The sequence below is a fragment of the Sebastes umbrosus genome, chromosome 8 (genome assembly GCF_015220745.1).
Source record: "Sebastes umbrosus isolate fSebUmb1 chromosome 8, fSebUmb1.pri, whole genome shotgun sequence".
NCBI lineage: Eukaryota > Metazoa > Chordata > Actinopteri > Perciformes > Sebastidae > Sebastes > Sebastes umbrosus.
Genome location: NC_051276.1, coordinates 20318446 through 20338519, shown reverse-complemented (window position 1 = coordinate 20338519; position 20074 = coordinate 20318446). Strand labels below are relative to the sequence as shown.

Below are 20074 nucleotides of genomic sequence, written 5' to 3'. Positions count from 1 at the left end.
TGTGTGTTTCCCCCCTGCACGCATCCTCCTGTCGTTTAAAGCCCTGAGATTGAAGGGGGGAAAAAAGAGTTCATTGAGAGACAGAATAAAAGGAAGGGGGGTGGGTGGGGAAGGGTAACTTCAGTACCCTGAAAACAGGCTGCAGTCACCAGGCAACCAGCAGATCAAGTTTCAAAGCCTGACAAGGAGTTGTAAGAAGTACAGAGAGGAGGAGAGGGAGTGCGGTATGTGTGTGTCTGTGATAGGGAGATGTGTGTGTGCTCGTGCATAGATCTGTCTGTGTGTTTCAGAGCGGGCATCTGCCGTGCTCCAAGTTGTTTATCTCTTCCCAGTGTCCCTCATTGATAAACAAAAACAGACGACTCACTGAAAACTATTTTAGTGATTTAATGAAGCTGCCTTCAAGTATTCCTGGCATACTCATCCTAACTCTCAACCCTAAATGACAGGACACCAGCGTCATCTGTAATCTTGCAAATCATTACAATCATCACTTGAGTGATTCATGTGTTTGCACTTCAACTTGGGGCCACTGACTTCTCCTCCTCTGAGCTGCATAATTTGTCTGCCACCCTCCCGTATTTTCATAAATCATAATTACGTGGTTGGTTATTTGCAACAAACTTTACAGCAACAGTTGATGTTCACACTGTACATGGATTTGTCTGCTATAGTATAAAGTCTATGACTTTGACTGTGGCCTTTGTGACACTGGATGCCTGTGTCCTCTGCATGGTAAGCCCTCTTCCTGCATGTGCTGACTCTGCCTGTCTGGCTATGTGTGTGTGCTGACCCTCTCTCGCTCTCTCTCTCTCACCCCTTCCTCTTCGCCCTCCCACCCTCCCCCCTACAGGCCGCGTGTCTCTGACCCGGGGTGCCTCTCTGCTGGTGGATCGGCTGACCCTGGAGGACGAGGGCTGGTTCGAATGTCGCATCCTGCTTCTGGACAGCGAAAAAGACGACTTTAGAAACGGCACATGGACCTTCCTCTCCATCACAGGTGCAGCGCTGCAGGGTTTTGGGGACTCGGGAGCAGCTTCCTTCACTGCTCATCACTGGCACTGTCCTTGTTTAGACCAGCCACAGCATGGAGCCTGGCTGGGACTCTGGCATGCTGAGGTGTTATAGCAGTGTATCAGGGCGATCTGTGTGACGTTATGTGCGCAGGGTGATCACATCTTGTTTTTGTCTCTGCCTAGTCTGAGCTGATGTCAGCGTAGGAGTTGGTCTTAAGAATAACAGGAGCAGGACAGTGTTATGTGTGGCTTGTGTGGGCTAAAGATTAAAGTTAAATGCTAAAATCAGAGTCATTTTAACCCACCTACTTCCCACTCTCTGTCACACACACATACTCTAGTAATGCCACAATACAGTTCCATTGAGAGTGTGAAGTAGGGATTTGATATGATTGTACTACAGTGAATGAAAGACCTACATGTGCTGCATCAGGTTGCAGATGAACACTGGACACCTTTGTACATAATAATAGAATTACATCAGTGCACGTACTGAGTATCAAATTAATACATGTTACCTAAGAATATGTTTAGCAGTCCCAAAAACAAACTTGATACAGAGGCCTGTACATGGATGATGGCATATTTTATCCAAATCCCTTTGTTTCCAATTGAGTGCATATATTTTTTAGCATGGATGGTCCTATTGGAGAAAAGAACGTGACAGTGTGAGGTCCATATTCTCCCCCCAATAACACAGACAAAATTAAATGTACAACAAAACATACAGTTCTGTTAGTACAGGTTTGGTGGTATCCCAGTTATTGTGCTCCATTTACATTTGTGGTACTCAAAACAACACATTTGGAAGCATAAACAGGGTCTCTTTACAAATATGTTGATACAGTGGAGTACAAAATCTCTAAAGCGCGTTGTGAACAGTTTAAATGAGAACGTTACCTCCAAGTAGTATACCCACCAACTGTCCATGTCCACACAGAGGGCATTAAACTGCTCACAAGGTCTAGGGATCATCCAGATAAAGCAGATCTCAAAAGCATTAAACCAAGAACTACAGGTCGTACCTCTCACAGCAAATCGCACCAAAACTATTTAAGTTTTCCTTTTTAAGCATTTATTGGGGATGTTGTCCACCTTGAAGATGCCATAGTTGACTGTTGCCGTCCACATTTTGCAAATTCAAGTTACTGCTCTGACTGTCTTCTATGTCCCATTTGAATATGTAAATAGAAATCCATATTTAATCTGTGCTGTCTTTGTTCTAGCTCCACCTGTGTTCATCAAGACACCACCAACTTTCGTGGAGGTTCTGCTCGGAGACTCGCTGACTCTCAGCTGTGGAGCCCATGGCAACCCTCGACCAACTGTTGTCTGGCATAAAGATGAGAGCCGAATTGAGAAACATGAAAAAATAAAAGTGAGATTAACAGATGGCATTTGCAGTATTTTAATTATATACTTTATAATTATGATTAGCGTCTTGTGTATGAGTTGTAGCTTTGATGTTCCTTTTGAAGTAAACTGCTTTGTTGTCCTCTCCATGACAGCCTCATGATCGTCCTCCAACTTTTCTCTTTTGTCTCTGATCCTCTTACTCTTTACCTTTGCCCCCCTTTCAGGTACTCAATGGTACCTTGTCTATGGCCTCCGTCACAAGAAATATTTCAGGAGTGTACAAATGTCACGTGTCCAACTCAGAAGGGAACCTCACCCACTTTACGCAGCTGCAGGTCAAAGGTCAGTGTTGAACTGTCTATCATCAGGGAAGGGCAGAATGACTGCTTATCTTGTGTTCAGCACTTTGACGTTGTGTTCAGGTGAACGAGACACAGAATTAGTGCTTTTGAAAATAACATCTACCACATATGTTTTTCTGGGACAACCTCTGATCCCTGTTCTCTTCATAAGCTTCATGGTTTTGTCTGTGCTATCACAAACCCAGTGAACAGGTTGACTGTCATTCTTACAGAGTCTATACTGCCACCTACAGTCCATCCTTTGCTGTAGCATTGATTCAAGGCCTACCAGTACTCACCACTGATCTCTTTAATCCAGGTCATCAGACTGCATCACTATATAAACAACATCTTAACATTAGGGTATGTTATGTTTTCTTGTCAAAAGGGCCTCCAATCATCATCATCTCCCCAGAAGACACCACTCTCAACATGTCCCAGGATGCAGTTCTGCAGTGTCAAGCTGACGCCTACCCTTCTAACCTCACCTACGAGTGGGTGAAACAAGGACAGAATGTTTACCACATTGAGTGAGTATTTAAAGTGTAATGTATTCATGAACCCAAGATACTTAACATACTTTTTTATCTGTTGAATACAAAATATAGTTAATATGACGTAATCAATCACAGACAGTATCCTAATTTACTTTGGTGGAATACTGGGAAGAATATTTAAAGGAAGCCTTTTAAATAAACACAATGGAAAATCAATCTGGCATTTTTCCAAAGCGTGCTGCTAATACAATCAGTTCTAATTAGATTATTTATAAGACTATTGTATCGTGTGGTCATGAGCACGCTATGAACTCAAAACAAAGGCGATTACGGTTCAGATTATTGTGATAATTTCCATGCTCTGATAAATAACCTTCTCAAACGATCAGTTTCTATTCCCATTACAGTCAAATTTGTTTTCAATTTGATCACTTCTTAAATTGCACCATGTTTTGGCTTTAGGTCCCTGAAGTCCAGAGTGAAGATTTTGGTGGATGGAACACTTCTTATCCCTAATCTCATCCCAGAAGATGCTGGCAACTACACCTGTATCCCAACTAATGGGTTACTCACCCCTCCCTCAGCCTCTGCACACCTGAAAGTGAAACGTAAGGGTTTAGCCTGCTATGAGAGTGTATGGTTCCATACACCCATTATTTGTTTATAACTATAACCATTGCACGTGGCTTGAGCTTTCTCTGCATGTCCTGGGCAAGAACATCTTTACTTTTTGTGATCAATTCCTCTTCCTCCATCTCAGACCCTGCACGTGTGGTCCGAATGTCTCGGGAAACGTACTTGCCTGCTGGCATGGAGGGGGTCATTATCTGCCCAGTCCAGGCTGACCCCCCGGTGCTGTATGTCAACTGGACCAAAGATGGGAACAATTTGAATCTTGACAGGGTAAGCAACGCAGCATAGAAACACAATGTGTCACGCAGAGGAAATCGTCTCAAACTGCACACATGCCTCGTAAATCACTGTGCATAATTTTTTCTCTCCTTGTGACCTGTCCAGCTCCCAGGTTGGATAGTGAACTCCGAGGGCTCCGTTTTTATAGCAACAGCCAATGACAACGCTGTAGGCATGTACACATGTACGCCCTATAACAGTTATGGCACCATGGGACAGTCTGAACCCACCAACGTCATTTTACAGGTGAGGCTGGTGTTCTCAACTTCAGTTACAGAGAAAACCCTTTCCTATGAGTGTACACAGATATATACATGGGCAGAAGTAAAAAGGCTCTCTCTCTTCTCTAGGACCCGCCGTTATTTCGAGTGCCTCCTCGGCCCGAGTATCTCCAGGAGGTGGGCAGAGACTTAATCATCCCCTGTGAAGCCACTGGAGACCCCGCTCCAAACATAACGTGGAGCAAGGTACAGGCGATTTTCCACTCTGATAGGTAGAGGTGCTGCACAAACATGTCTTATTCATGCCTTATTTTAACCTGTTGCTGCCCTTCCTCACAGATTGGCACTACTCCTCGCTCCCTGTACACTGTGATGGCTAACGGCTCCCTCCTGCTGCGGCCGCTCAGTAAAGATCACCAGGGGGGCTGGGAGTGCTTGGCCACTAATCGTGTAGCAACTGTCGGTGCTGGCACTGTGATCATGGTGCTGGGTGAGTGGGCCGACATTATTTCTACAAACTTATATGTTGATATGTGACACTTGACCTGAGCGTATTCAAGCGTATTCAAACTTAACAAAGTGTTTTTCTGTTCCGCAGGCACCAGTCCTCATGTTGTGTCCTCCGTATTTGTCATCACGGAGATGAACCAGGCCAACGTGTCCTGGGTGCCTGGTTTTGATGGCGGATACACCCAGAAGTTCACTGTTTGGTCAGTAACATACAATACATACTGTATGATGCAGTTCTCAGCTGTCAACAACAATCTTGACTGTTTTATGCTCTGTCTTTATTTTGGCTGTTTTTAATTTTGTTCCAGGGTCAAGCAGGCATCAAGAGGGAAACATGAATGGGCGTCTTTGCCTGTGCCGACATCCAAAAACTACCTGTTGGTGACCGGGCTACTTGTCGGCACCGGCTATCAGTTCAGCGTCCTACCTCAGAATAAACTCGGCTCTGGACCTTTCAGTGAAATTGTTTCTGTGCGAACACTAGGTTTGTGCATGTGCTCTTATGTTCTGTTTGGAGTTTCCCTCACTCTCTCTAATGCTGTGTTGCTATAAGTATCAGTTTGAACTTATATTGGATCTTCTTATCAGCTGTGCCAACAGAAGCTCCTACAGTCGTCTCCACTCTCCCAACTTTGGATCCTCCAATGCTCCTGTCAGCCAACCGGACTGACCAAGGTGTTCTCCTCCAATGGTCACCTCCTGATGCTCCATCTTCTCCACTGACGGGCTATGTGCTGCAGGCCCGCAGGGATCAGGCCCACTGGGTCATCCTCAGCAGTGACATCAGTGCCAATCAGAGTGAACTACTTGTACAAGGACTGCTGAGGGTAATGATCAGTTCATTTCTTCTCTCTTAGCATCTGTACTTTCAAAAGATTCATCAATGTGGCCTCTGGGTTTCTTGCTTTCACAGCCTGGTTGCATGTAGATCTCATAGCTATTGTGCAGGAATTGTGTTATATCAAACTAATGTTGTGATTTATAATGAACATTTTTGAACTTTCATCACAAGCATACTAGTTTATATTGAGTCGAACGCCTGATCTGTCTTTCTCTCAGGACTCCAGTTATGACCTGAGGCTGATGTCTTGTAGCAACAAAGTTCTCAGTGAACCGAGTGAGTCTGTCAGTGTATCCACCACAGGTAAGTGGCTTCGTATAGATTACTGTGAGCATTACATGCATATTGAGTCGAGATCCGGCATATACAGTATATATATATATATATTAGTTTATTGACAAAATTAGCATTGGTTTTTAGGAGTGCATTTGCTTAATTGTCTCCGGTCCGATTACAGGGATGGAGATTTACCCCCTGCGGCCAGGTTTCTTGGAGTTCATCCCTGAGCCCCTGTTGGCTGGTGTGTTAGGAGGGGTGTGCTTCCTGTTCGTAGCCATCATCCTCTCGCTGGTGACAGCATGTTACATGAGTCAGAGGAGACGGCGTCGACGCAGAAAGAGAAGACAAGGTAGAACATCAGATTTAAAGATTTTATTATATTTATTTATTATATGATTGGACAATTTCAACTGTGCTGTTTGACATTTTAATCCTTCCTTCACCATTTCTTAGATCTCCCATCTGCCCTCCAGAAGGGCTCATCTCCAGCGTAAGTGTCCTCACCAGTACAGCTGTATATTTTCATTAAACATTTCTGTAATGTATCTATTGCTTATTTCTGCCTCTATTTTGGTAAAGCTTGAATATTTTTTAATTAATGTATCGTGCGTCATCGGTAGACTGTGGTGAAACACTTAACGTTCTTCATACTCTGCTACCAGCCATCTAACTCTGTAACTTGACTAAATTATATATGTAAGGGATAATGTACAACGAGTCGGTCATTGTTGTGAAATAAACCCCGACAGAGCGGTGCGGCACCTCGACACGAAGCGGTTTGCGTCGGTGGTCTTGCATCGCCCGGAAGGGGGCGACATTATCCCGTTTATTGCACGCTTGCTTACATAAGAAATCAATAATTTGACACTAAAACGATCCTCCTGAGTCCGAAATCAGAACTTTGTCCATAGTAACGGTCTGTTATAAATAACAACGGTCTGCTATAATGAAATAACAGACCGTAGAAGGCCATGATTTACCAATCAGAATCGAGTATTCAACAAAGCTGTGTAATAAATATTATATTACCTGATGACATTTTGTCTAGAAAACCAACAATGAAATGAAACTTCTTTACAAAGCCATCATTGCAATCTCATCTTTGATGTAGTATGTATCTGCAGAAAGTTACAAATTGCACCTTCAATCATTTCTTTTTAGAATCTGTGGTACTGTAAGGTTGTTTTAAGCAAAACAAATGTTTCTTGTCCATGTCTTTTTCAGAGCTCGCTCACCTCCTCGCAGCCCAGACAGTGTCCTAAAGCTGAAGCTGTGTCCGCCGCTTCCCTTCTTCCCCAACAACTCCTCCTCACAGACCGATCGGTCATCCTATGATAAAGGCAGCCGTGGGGAATACCACGACCAGCGGAAACAACTCCTGTCCAACTCGTCTCCACCACCACATTACACACTCTTTGAGAGTCACCTGGGCTCTCAGGACACCTCGCCAACTGCTCTGGAGTCTATCTCCAGAGGCCCAGATGGACGCTTCATTGTCCAAACTGTGCCAGAGGGTTCCATTCCCTCCAATAAAAAAAACTTGAGGAAGGAGGTCCTGCAAAGTAATGGTGGGGCAAGTGGCTCTGGGAGCAACAGGACGTCATTCAGGGACTCTCCAAAGTCAAGCATCTTGAGCTCCGAGAGGGACGAGAGGAAGGATTCTCCTCTCACTGTGGACGTCCCAGAGCTGAGCAGACCTCCTTCCTCTCCTGGAAGAGTACGGGCCATGGCCAGAAACTTCTCCCGTCACGGCTGCTTTTACTCTGACGACGAACAAAGCACAGAGGCTCTTTTGGAAAGAGCCAGCTTCTACTCTGACAACAGTGAGAAAAAACCCAGCGATGCTCTCAGGAGGTATCGCATGCCGGGCCATGGTGAAGATCTGTTCCCGAGTTTGGGGAGGAGAACAAAGCTGCTGGATAGAGATGGAGACAGACCACACCATTCAGGCTACCAGCCTATGGAGAGTCAGCTGACTAATAACAGTACTATGGTCTCACAACTTGACAGTGAGCTGGAGAGGGATAGTATTAACAAGTGTGCCCAATTGGCAAAGGAGAGGGAAGAAATGGAGAGGGAGCTGGAGAGCTATACAGCCGATCAAAGACGGCGTGGGAGAGACGAGCGACAGTCTAATAAGACAAAAAGCCCTCAAAGGGACACACCCAAGTCGGGGGACGAGCCTGTATGGAAGCCACAAGATGTTACCATCAGACAGAAAGACAGGCCCTCGGGTCAGACGACTCGGGTATCTGACTATCGGAGGGCGTGCTATTTTGGGAACACCAGCAGCCCCATGGACCGGCTCCCTGCGTCTCGCATACAGTGGGACATTAGCCCTGTTACATCAGTCACCAGCCTCATTCCTGTACGGAGCCCCCGGGAGACCACATCGCCCAGGTCACAGCAGACTCGCACATGTAGGGAAACCACAGAGGACTCTCTTGTTGTTGATTCATCACGCTCTCCGGTCACCCAGAACACCTCCCTCCCCATGCTCTCTCCTAACGTCACCTCAGAAAGTCCCCCTGTCCTGTGTCTAGAAACACCGGAGAGAGCCAGGTCATTGAGTCCTCCAAGAGAGGCAGATAGATGCAGGAAGTCCATGACTGAGCAGGGTTTAAGGGCAAAGCCAGAGAACGGAGGTGTTGCTTCAAGGTCCAGACATTCGTATGCTTATGCAACTCAGCCCTGGGATTCAGCTGCCAGAGGTCCTTCAGTTGATGATGAGAGGCCTGAAAGTTCAGCCTCTGCATCATATAATCAGCCTGAAAAATACTACACAGCCACAAGGGATCCCAGTCCATCAAGTTATTCTACCTTACCCTATGAACATCACGAAGTAGGGGCAAAGGCCAAAGAGAAAGACACTCAGGCCAGGAATGACCGACAGAGTTCGGGTTTTTACTCTGAGTTAGAGAGAGAGGGTGTGCGAACACGCTCCAGGAGAAGTGACAAATGTCTCTTCTCTCATAGTCCGAGCCCTGTTTCAACATTAACACTTGTAGAAGAGGTCGAGAGTGACCAGTCCCAATTTTCTGTCCCCGGCATGTCAGCGTCTTTCAAGGCCAAACCTGCAGCTCCATCGCCCCAAATGTCCCCACTGCAGACAAGTGCAATTCTTGAATACCTGAGCCTTCCGGGTTTCATTGAAATGAGCGTGGATGAGCCTGTGGAAGACGCTGCGGTCACAGACACTGCTGGACAAAGTTCAGAATTAAAACAAGAAAAATCCCCCGGGGTTAAGCCTGATGTAGTTCCTAGAAACTGGGAGGTTCATATACAGGAAACACACTCAAGCCACCATTCTGCTGGTGCTGCAGAAGCCAGCTTTTATGCTGGTAAAAAACAAGGCCATAAACGCTCCCTCCATGTGGAAGCTAGAGATTCTACACATAGAGTAAGATTTCCAGACGAGACAACGCCATCGTCATCCGGTCCAGAAAAAACTAGCAAGCAGCTCTATAATGAGAAAACACAAATTCGAGTTGGGAACAAAAGCACAGACAGACCTGAATCCAGACTGGGATCCAGGTCAGCTCAAACCTTGTTCAGTGCAGCTAGAGGAATGGCAGACATAGTGTCGAAACACTCACAGAGTTTTGGAGACAGTAGTGAGTCTTTATCAGAGCAATCCCAAAGAGCTTCTCAGGGCAGCAGGACTAATAACATTGCATCACGAATATGTCAAGCCCCTGTGCCATTTCTAAAGAAGTCCTTAAGCATGGGCCCTTGTAGGACGCTCTCAGGTATGGGACACCCTCGTCCTTTCCTAAAGAAATCCATCAGTTTAGGCTCACAGAGGTGGGAGCACTTCGAGAGCCCGAGGACGTATATTTCTGAGAGGTGTTACTGGGACGAGTTCCCAAACCCAGATGTCAGGGTGAAGTCGTACAGTTTGGGTCGCAGCCCGCCTTCCTTTCCCAGACCAGGCCCCTCCTGGAGGGAGTATGTCCCATTCAGACGCCCTAGCATGGGCAGCTTAGAGATGCCTCACCACGCACAGAGACCTTTAGCTAGTCCTTCCTACCTCACTCCTTCCATGTACCCACCCAGACAAACCTCAATGTCCCCGATGCTGGAACCCTCCGATCCACGACGGCAAGCCACTGTTTTCCCAGAGTCCTCCAGGTGGTCTCCCTCATATCAAGATACCATGAGGTCTGCCCAGCATAAATATGTCCCCATGCCCTCTTCCATCCCTGTCCCCCAGTACCAACACTGGCCAGGATCCAGAGGGGAAAGCATGAGACCCATGGAGCCCAGCAGAGGCCCTCCGAGGTCCTACCTGCCCAGGGGCATCAGCTGGCCCTCACCTTACTACGCCCCCTTCCCACCCAGAGAGGCAGAGAGTTACAGACAGCCAGACAGGATGATGATGAGGAGGGGAGGGGAGACAGAGACCAGGGAGGGAGGGAGGACCAGTTACGCCAGTCAGAGCAGCGGTAGAGGTAGCGCCGGCCTCTTCCGACAATCCCTGTCCATCACTCCCACGCTGCTCAGCTCCCCCGAAACCACAGAGGAAAGCGAGCGGCACAGAGCCGAGACGGAGCTGCCTGAGAGGAGAGCGAAAAGGTGAAACACCGCCACACCTGGAAAAAAATAACAACAAACTCACTGGAGTGTCTTCTTGGCAGAGGGATTTATTTATGTTGCCAAAATAACATTCATTTTTGTCGTTTTTGTTTCTCGTTTGTGATGTTATCTTAACCACTTGTTTTGTGTTATCTCATTAGAAGGAACACATCAGTAGATGAGAGTTATGAGTGGGACTCTGCTGATGCGTGTGTGGACTCGGAGGTCCTGGAGGCCATGAGGTTTGATCAGTCACAAACGGGTTTCCGGAAAGGCAGGGGGGAGCTCAGATATGATCAAGCTGCTGGCCTCCAGGACCAGCGACAGAAAGGTGATCATTACTTTTCCACTTTCTCATTGTTGTTTTTGATGTTGCATGTGTCATTGTGAGTGTAACGCTTTGATGTGATGGTGCCGCATGTGTTCACCCTGTTGCCCTTGTGTTGTGATGATTGTGAGCTTGTCCCATGACGTGCCCATCCATGCATTTCCTCTCCCTGATGCCCTCCCCAGGCCCGTGTCCCTCAGTCAGCCCGCCAGTTTCCAACCCGCCTCGCTGCCAGCTCAGCCGCTCCCTAAGCGAGGCGCGTTTCAACGCTCTCCGCCAGGAGTACCAAGAGTACAGGCAGGCTCAGGAATCCATCTGTTCCCGTGAGCCCTGCCTCAGCCCTGGCCACGATTCAGACTCTGACTCCGGCTCAGCACTGCTCTAGCAGCTTAACTCGGTCCGTTATTCTGCCTACCCTCTCACCTCTTTTTTCCCACCTCTCACTGCTCGCCTGCCTGCATCCTTTTCTTGCCTGCTTACTGTATCATCCATGTGCAGTGAAATTGTGCATGCTAAAAAACCTGTGCAGCTAGTTAAAATGTTTTAACCTTGTCCTTTTAGGAACTGTTTCTCTAATGCCATACTGATCTCTATCTCTGTCTTTCACAGGTACATCCAAGACAGATACCAAAAAGCAGTTTTAATGAACAGACGACAGCACTGTGGTCCTGGACGCCGTCACATCTCACTGGAGCTTTCTCAAGTGAAAGAACTCATTGTTTAAAAAAGTTTTTTATCCTCTGTTACAGAAAACTAAAGTAAAGCAATTTAAAGAGACAGCACCATATGTTGTACGCCATCAAATGTGACAGACTGCAACCCCTCAGTTGTTATCAGATGACATTTTCTTTTTTTTTGTTCCATTGTGCTTTGCATGATGAAACTGAGAAGGGATTATTTATTTTTCTAAGAAGCTCGTGCAACTGTATTTTGGGATTTTTCTTTTAGACCATGACAATCAGGCACACAGGGCCCCTTTGAGAAATGAAATGCTCACCCTCGACTAAGACAGGTTTACTGTTGAGAACAACCTGCTTTATAAAAGCAGCAGCATGCTACATAATTTCAAGTTATCGCATCAAAGACTTCCCTTTAATAATATAAAGGGATGCTAATGACAATTAAGTAGGTCTGTGTCCAAGATAACATCTGTTTGTGGAAATGTCTGTATCTGTAATGTTGCCAATCAAACAATGCTCAAAGCATTTTCACCCCCATCTCCCTTTGAATACGACAAAAGTACTTAATAGTACTCAAAGATCACATGATTAGGCAGCTCTGATTTTTTGTACTTTGGTACAAAATCTTGGATCAGTTCCCGATGTCCAACTGTGTTACTCCACAACAATAATTTACTGTATTTAAAATAAGAGTTTGTTTGTTATTTTCCACCGTGGTTTTCCTGTTGGTTACCTGAACTCATTTCCTTTTTTATATTATCGTTCACAATAACGTTCGACTGTTGAGACTTTATTAATCACATCCCTTCAAATAGCCTCCCAGTATTTGTTCAAAATGTACAAATGTTTATATGTACCTTAATGTGAATGAACCCTGCTGTATTGTATATTCCACTTCATCATTTCATCAGATTAGAAAATGCTACTTTTACTCCACCTGAATCGATCAAACCTCGTCTCTGTGATTAAATGACAGATATTGTAAAAACTTTATAAGAAACACAGGGAAAATGATTTCTGCCTTATTTTTGTTAATGTCACAAACACGCACTAGTTGATGGAACACGAAGCTGACGAGCTAAAATCAAATCGGATGATCGGAGGATTCAAAAAGATTGAAAAGTTGTACCTTTTTTACACAAGTTGTGCTCACATGATGAGTATTTCTGTATATTTATGAAGGTGAGATATGATATGCAACAATGTTTACAATTCACTTCATTGACGTGAAGGCAACACTGTGAATACTTCATGGACTTCTGATTCTGTATTTGAATTGCTGTGAAGTCTGTAATGAATTTTGTGCCCATTAGCCTACTTTTTTTTTACTCTTTTTTTTTTTACTGAAAAATGACAAAAGCTGTTTTTATTACGTCACCTGACAAACAGTTTTTAAGAATACCTTTGTAGCTAAGATTCAAGAGAGTTGTACTATATTTACTAATATAACCAAGATGAAAGTCCTCATATGGAGTGAGTATGCATTTCTTGATGATGGTTTTGGATGTTTTGTACAAACTGGAAATTTTTATAACTTGCCACCTGGTTGTTTTTGTCATTTTTATATGTTTGTAATGAATAAATTGTTTTATTCCGAATGCACCAGACTGAATGTGTCTCTGTTTTTGTGTTTTGAGGAAAATCATGTGACAATGAAGAATACAGTTTCTCTTTAACTTAGAGAAGTCAGCTAGTTAACTTAATTTCCAGAGCATTAACAAGTAAGCTTAATAAAGGGTTCTTCCACAAAAGTTGGGGTATGCATCTGCTCTCATGGAGGTCCATGACTACCTCCAGGTTTTACTCTTCTTTTCCATACCCTACTCCCAAATGGTGATTCTCTCCCTGACATATTTTGTTCTGCTGCACCCTCGGGTGGTGGATGACATCCTGATAGAGTACCCAGGACAGCTTCTCCAAACGGGGCATAACTGTTAAAGGGTAAGTGACCTTTCTTAATGACTGACGTGTCATTAATACTAATAAGACTTGGGCTGAATGTCCACTTTGCTCCATGATCGCATATTTTTACAGAAGTGTATGTTCATATATATATAAAACAACCTTTGGTCTTATCATCATCAATACAATGGCCAACCTTAGACAGAGTGGAGAAGCATTATACCAGTAAGTTGTCATTTTCAGACCCCAATTTGGCACAACATGCACATACTATCTGGAAATAAGCCCTTTGTTTGTAAGCGATAGAGTGAGAAAGGTATTTATACTCCTCACATATTCAAATCAAAAGGTATATTAAACTAGGTACCTAAGAGCTCGTTTTGACGTCCCAAAGACTGCCTTTTTCTCTTATCTACGTTAACACTCTGCCCTAAAATGTTATGACGGTCCACTAGTGTCTATGGGTTACTTTCTGATAAGTCACCCATTATGAAGAGTTTATAGGAATCATTTAAACAGGTACTGCACACTTTAACGTGTTTTTTTAAGTGTAAACTAAATGATATGACTGTACTGTGATGAAATACATCAATGCTAATGTTAATATTGATTAGAAATTCATAGAAATCAGAATTCCATGAGTTGAAAATGTCTGAAAACGCCACCTACTGTTTTAAATCAGTCCTGTATGTTGCAAGGCCAATGCTGACTATAGAGTCGACCGGTTGGGACTTATCATGTTAACACCCTCACACATCCACAACCTGGCATCCCAAAACGTATCATAAATGGCTTATAAATGATCTATAAAGAAAAAGTAAATGATATTAAAAATATTTTTAAAGTCTACAAAACACTAAGTCAGCTTAAGTCGGCTCTATTTCACCCCACCCTTAAATCTCCAGCTGTATTTCAACACACTGTAAGTGTGGAGACGGGTGAGTCACAGGTCTTACCGGGTCCCTCAGCAGGCGTGACAAACATTGCACAACATTGCCAGTAATTAATCATACTATTACTGTTTATTTCAAGGATTTGGGGAAGAGATTTAACATCTTAATCAGTGATATTGAGAGAATAATAACAGTAGTTTATGTCAACAGTACATACAAGGTGTAGCTCCTCATTCATTCAGCCGAAATGAGACCAAAGAAAAAAAATGTTGTACATCCTAAATTTGTTGCTGTAGTGTACTGTTTTAGTGGGGTTTTTTATGATCCAGAAGCAGTAGTGTAACAGCAACACTGTGACAAAAGATCACAATCAATTGTCATTTAACTGCTGACCTCATATTTACAAGGTCAGTGTTAGCTGTGATTACATGCAGAGGTGGTGCTTTCTGCTGTGTTACACAGATGTGTCACTGTGAGGACGATGAACTCCTCCCTGCCTGGTATGAGTAAGAAATAATGTCTCTAAAGTTAAAAACATGGGTTAAGGTAAATGGATAGTGACTCATGAGCCCCTCAGATGTGTAGATCTCCTCTCTGTACATGTAGACATATTAACCGAAACCATCAATTACACACGACAAGCCATTTGCTCTTTAACTAAAGCATATATATTGTTTCAAGTAGGAATTCATCACGATACAGAGGTGCACGTCGTACGTCAACACCAACTTCCTCTATTTCTTTCCCAGGCTGGAAATGTCACATCACTTGGTTGACATACGCATGACGTGTTTGACCATGGTCCCGATGCCATCAAAGATGTAGTGATAGTGATAATCTGTTTCCCACAAGAAGGAAGGAGTGCTGACCACTTTGTTCTTCTCATCCACATAGGCTTCGTAAAAGAAAGGGGTTAAGGTCAAAGCAAGAGTTATTTCACAACATAAGCAATGACAGGATGAACATGAATCTGTGTAGATTTAGTTAGCTGACACTGATAGCAAATAAAGAGAGCTCTGAAAGGATATATATGGCTCGCGGACTTGGTGGCGAGCGCCCATGCTCTTCACAGCCTGCACCATGCTTGTGTGAGGCCAGTTCCCCCAGCGAGTGTTGTCGTCTTTCTCGTAGCCCATGGTCACCTCGATGCTGGGCAGCACGCGGCAGGCCAGCACGGGAGCCATGCTGGCCAGTCTGAAAACAGGTGCACACAGTCAGTTGAGGTTTTTATTAAGTAGAGATTAAGAGACCAGACTGATCAGGGGCTGGGAATAATTGCCTTACCAGTATCCGACAGGAGAGATTCAAAGCCTGGGACCGCAGTTTATAAAACTACTATTACTGACCAAAAAGTATGAGGCAAGATTACAGATTGTCTGCTGTTTATTATCACCATTTGCCTATAAGTTAAACCATATTTGTGGGCGGACAACATCCCCCTATTTGAACAAAAACATACTCTGAACGGTAAGCTTGAATCACACACACACACACACACACACATACACACACTTGTACAAGGCAATTTGTGAGGTTTTAGTGAGATCCTACAGATTTAACTGAGTAGTTTAAATCAGTACGATCCCAATAATTGTAACTAACTGCCACTGGACATGACTACTGTTTCACTGACCAAGAATACAACACGGACCTGGAGTTGATGCTAACAGGAACTTCAATAACTTTATGATGTAACAAAGTGTTATTTAAAACCCCCACACACCTACAGTATGGACCGCCTACACAGGTGATTTCACTTGTTGTACATGACTGGAGTGGGTGTCGATGATATCTATCTCATCCTTCTGTTGTTTTTATTTGATGACTGACAGTAGAAACCGACATGAAACATGGGGACAGATCGAGGGCAACGACATGCAACAAAGGCTCCAAATTGAACCTTTATCGTCCTTATAAAGCAAAAACATCTGTGTGGGAGTGCTGTGCCTTTAAAGAAATACATGCGTATTTATGCGTATACTATTTATTGAAGATATCCAACAGCACAGTCCATCACAACTTGAAGTCTGCATATAAGTATGGTGCTTTTTTTTTTAACAAAGCAAGCAATTTCTGATGCACTGAGCATTTTTAAGAAATAATGTAATAACGGCGAGCTGTTTTAGTTGTCTGCCAGGCACTGAACATCTCGCCCCACTGGACTAGAGTGTTATCTTCCTTTAATCCTGTAAACCAATGTGTCTCATCTCCGGATGCTGCAAAGTGATTTACATCTCAACAAAGCCAAATCTGAAGTTTGACCCTTCCAACTTCCAACATAAATATTCTAAACAAAGCTGGTGTGAGCTGGTTCAAAGTGCAAACTTGCTTATTTCAGATGAACCTTGAGAGTGACAGTGAGCCAGCATGCACGATACCAGGACCCTGAAATCAAAGCAGCTAAATGGAGTTTAGACATCATTCATTTCATTATTTACACCTGTGCTTTTTCCTACTGCGACAAGTCAAAATGTCGTCCGTGAAAAAGGCCTATATAGATTTAAATTGTGTCTTTTATACTCTTAAATCAAAGAGGAGTGAAACACTGATGAAATCAGAAGAAACACATGAGGGGAGGAGCTGCAGCTGGAGGGTTTGTACTGCGGAGGAGCTGCAGAGAAGCGTTAAGAGTTTACCACCGGGGGCTTAATTATTGCTTTTAGAAACGTTGTCTGATTCTAAATTTATACACCGCTTGTTTTGTTGACAGAACAGAACAATGGAGGCTGTGTTTATCTGTGAATCACAGTGATACTGACTCCTACATTACACAACAATGCCCTTTATTATCACTTGTGGGGTAAAAAAAAAGAATTGGCATTGTTCTCAATCCTCTTTTCACTGTACAGTATATTGATTTCTCGATAAAGTTATCTCTAATGGCTCAAACTCTCTATAAGCATTAATGGCAATAGGAAAGGATTATGCTGGTATTATCCTTTAAATGACAGTTGGGTTCAGGTCAAAACTGAACATTTGTTTCATCCTCTTCCTCCTCCTCTGCTGCCAACCCCACTTCCTGTAATCCTGCATCTTCTGTCATCTCCGCACATGGCCACCAGGTGTCACCTCACCTGACCTCACCTGACCTCACCTGTCCTCACCTGTCTGCACAGCTGTCACCTCATCACCTCATCACTCCATGTGCGCCAACGTAGTGGCCAAAGGATCAGTCACTCTCTATCACGTCACAGTCTACTGTATGATGCCTCAGTGTCGGAGCCTTCATGCTGTCCTGCTCGCTTTAACCCTTTTAGGATTTGACTGCCTTCATGATGCCTAATGTGAGCTCTCCTCTGATTTTCTCACACTTGCTCTAACTAATGTGCGGAGACTCTCAGCAGGTGGCCCCTTAAACGGTGCATCAACTTGCCCTTTAATTCTTTCCTGGCTTTACTTTAGCTATAAAGATTTTTATTACATGTTCAGATTTTTGTGAAAATTTTATTTTGCACATTTTGCGAATGTTTTAACAGATGTATCTTCACAGAAATATGACATGACTATTGCCATAATGACTTTTAGTGGTAGTATATGTGGTAAAAGTACAATTTATTTTCTAGGAAACACTGTACTTACTTTGTGAAAGCAAATACAATTGACAATAGATGATACTATTAGCCTACTAGCAGGTCTTGTAATGTCACTATTGATGATAATAATAATGATAATAATAACACATTTATCAGTAATAGGATATATTTATCCAAACTTAATAACTGCAACAAGCTACATTTATTTATTTATTTATTTATCTACATCTAGAAACAGCTCAGTAGTCATTGTCTGACTTTTTTCCTTTTCTACAGTTGCTCCAATGCCCCAATTCCATTACGGGGATTGTTTAAATCTTGTGTGTTTATCTAGTTTGAGGTAATCTGATTTAAAGTGCTATATGAACCAATGACCGTCTGCAATTTAACCTCATGCTTGGATTTAAAATATGAATTTTAAGTTTAAAAAAAAGCCACCCAAAGCCACAATGTCACACACTACTGTCTTAATACATAAACCTATTGATTTTACATAAGTAGAGTTACACAGTATTGTGCCTTCAGTACTGACAGATTGAATAGTGAGCAAATGATACATACCCAATAGGCTTGCGTGAGCGGTGGAACTCTTTAAGCACCCTTTCCACATCGTTGTGCAGCTTGCAGTCTTTGCCATCCTTCACAAAAGAGGACCTAAAGAGTTGATTTATACAGTATATTAGTTCTCCATCTTCACCATGCCAACTTTGTATATCATTTTACACTACTCAGTCTCAAAGTGATTACTTCATATTTCATTATTCCTCACAGATTCTTTGTGACGCCGTGGCCTCCTGGAAAGATGACAGCATCAAAGCTGTTGACGTCCAGCTTGGACAGGTCTTGCATTTGCATATTTCCTTGACCGTGACTGAAGCGAGCTGACTCCATCATCATGTTCCTATGTGATGGCCAGAAATAATCATAAATACTGCCTCATGAAATTAATCAAGTCAGGTGTGTAAACTATACAACTTGAAACAACAAGCCACTAAGACCTGTCTATGATCCATCTGAGAGTGAATCATTGTGTTTCCTAACAAGCCTACCGGTTCTCCCCAGAGCCGGGCTGCTTCTTCATGTGGTCCATCACATGCATCTGCTGCTGATTTGGAGCGAACATCTGGAAGCGAGCACCGTTACGGCTCAGGTGGTACATGGTGCTGAAGACAAGAGTTGTAAGTTACTATCTCTGCTTGGTGATGTGTTCATGCGATGATGATGATATTTCTGATACTCACTACACTCCCTCATGGACATCAGTCCCATCCCACCAGCCACATCCTGAGAAAACCTGGATCACATTGTGATTCACAAACCAAAATGTGATTCACAAATCACAATAATGCCCACACTTAATGCCATATTGTCCCATATTGATATGTTTCACTTACCACTGCAATGTTGGTATTTCCCCAGTTGCCATAGTCACCCTGGTGAACAAAGCAGGCAGGCTGGCGAGAGAGAACAGTCAGTGTCTGTTTTGACAGCAAAGTCCTGGATGCCTGCATGATTAAGCTTCAATCTCACTGTTTCAGGAGGAGAATGTAACTTTAAAGTTCTGTAGCGAAGAGCCTGTAGACTTTGAGTGGTAGAAATATCGCTGTGCCTGTATATATACCGTCAGAGTGTGGCCAAGTGACGTTACCACGTAAGCTCTATTTCCTGAGAATAGCCGTCGCTCCACTGCCTTGAATGGCCTATTCCCCCGATAAACACCCTTCCCTATTAATACCTTGTTTATTCACCTGATTAACTTAAGTCATTTGGCTACCGAGTGATACTTGAGCTCTGGAGGGTATGCTAAACATGTTGTCCATTAACCCATGAAATATCTTGACCCATTTACAATGTAACTCTTAGCATGGTATGTAGATGGAGAAACCTGCAGATATAATGCTAAATGTTGTTTTTTTATATAGTTTTATATGTCAGGGCACTTTTTTACAAAACACTCTGCATCCATGTGCAGTTTTTGGAAATGCTTCTTATTGTATTTGTACAAAGGTAGCAGTGGATGCAACACCTTCATACAGTACAAGACATACTCTATGCCCTTTAAAGTCTCATTAGGTTGTAAGGCTCTTACTCGCTGTAATGCCATGTTGCGTCTACAACGTCTAGACTATAAACCCCAAAGTACCCCGGTCAGACGGAAACGTCAAAGTCAATATACAGTCAAATCAAAAC

The 20074-nt window shown here is 43.5% G+C and overlaps 2 protein-coding genes across 4 annotated transcripts in view; one reads left to right on the top strand and one right to left on the bottom strand.

Annotated features, from left to right (window-relative positions):
- Positions 1–13167, top strand: part of igsf9b (immunoglobulin superfamily, member 9b) — a 31579-nt gene extending 18412 nt beyond the window's left edge. For 2 of the 3 annotated variants that reach the window (XM_037778607.1, XM_037778606.1), the window contains exons 4-22: positions 854–1000; positions 2243–2394; positions 2597–2714; positions 3102–3243; positions 3673–3818; positions 3971–4113; positions 4228–4368; positions 4473–4589; positions 4683–4833; positions 4942–5053; positions 5162–5337; positions 5442–5680; positions 5913–5997; positions 6152–6322; positions 6427–6463; positions 7198–10548; positions 10710–10879; positions 11062–11273; positions 11486–13167. In XM_037778607.1, the coding sequence (XP_037634535.1) occupies positions 854–1000; positions 2243–2394; positions 2597–2714; positions 3102–3243; positions 3673–3818; positions 3971–4113; positions 4228–4368; positions 4473–4589; positions 4683–4833; positions 4942–5053; positions 5162–5337; positions 5442–5680; positions 5913–5997; positions 6152–6322; positions 6427–6463; positions 7198–10548; positions 10710–10879; positions 11062–11261 (5798 nt within the window). In that variant the 3' untranslated portion in view covers positions 11262–11273; positions 11486–13167. The remainder of the gene's footprint in view (positions 1–853; positions 1001–2242; positions 2395–2596; positions 2715–3101; positions 3244–3672; positions 3819–3970; positions 4114–4227; positions 4369–4472; positions 4590–4682; positions 4834–4941; positions 5054–5161; positions 5338–5441; positions 5681–5912; positions 5998–6151; positions 6323–6426; positions 6464–7197; positions 10549–10709; positions 10880–11061; positions 11274–11485) is intronic. The other variant, XM_037778608.1, reaches the window with a different exon arrangement.
- A 1294-nt stretch (positions 13168–14461) lies between these two features.
- Positions 14462–19503, bottom strand: es1 (ES1 protein, mitochondrial). Its single transcript, XM_037777004.1, has 7 exons — positions 19279–19503; positions 19126–19178; positions 18934–19047; positions 18654–18785; positions 18446–18538; positions 15380–15545; positions 14462–15250 (listed from the first exon to the last, which is right to left on the bottom strand). Exons 1-7 carry the CDS (start codon positions 19393–19395, stop codon positions 15116–15118), a joined length of 810 nt encoding a protein of 269 aa, XP_037632932.1. The 5' UTR covers positions 19396–19503; the 3' UTR covers positions 14462–15115.
- Positions 19504–20074: the final 571 nt, after the last annotated feature.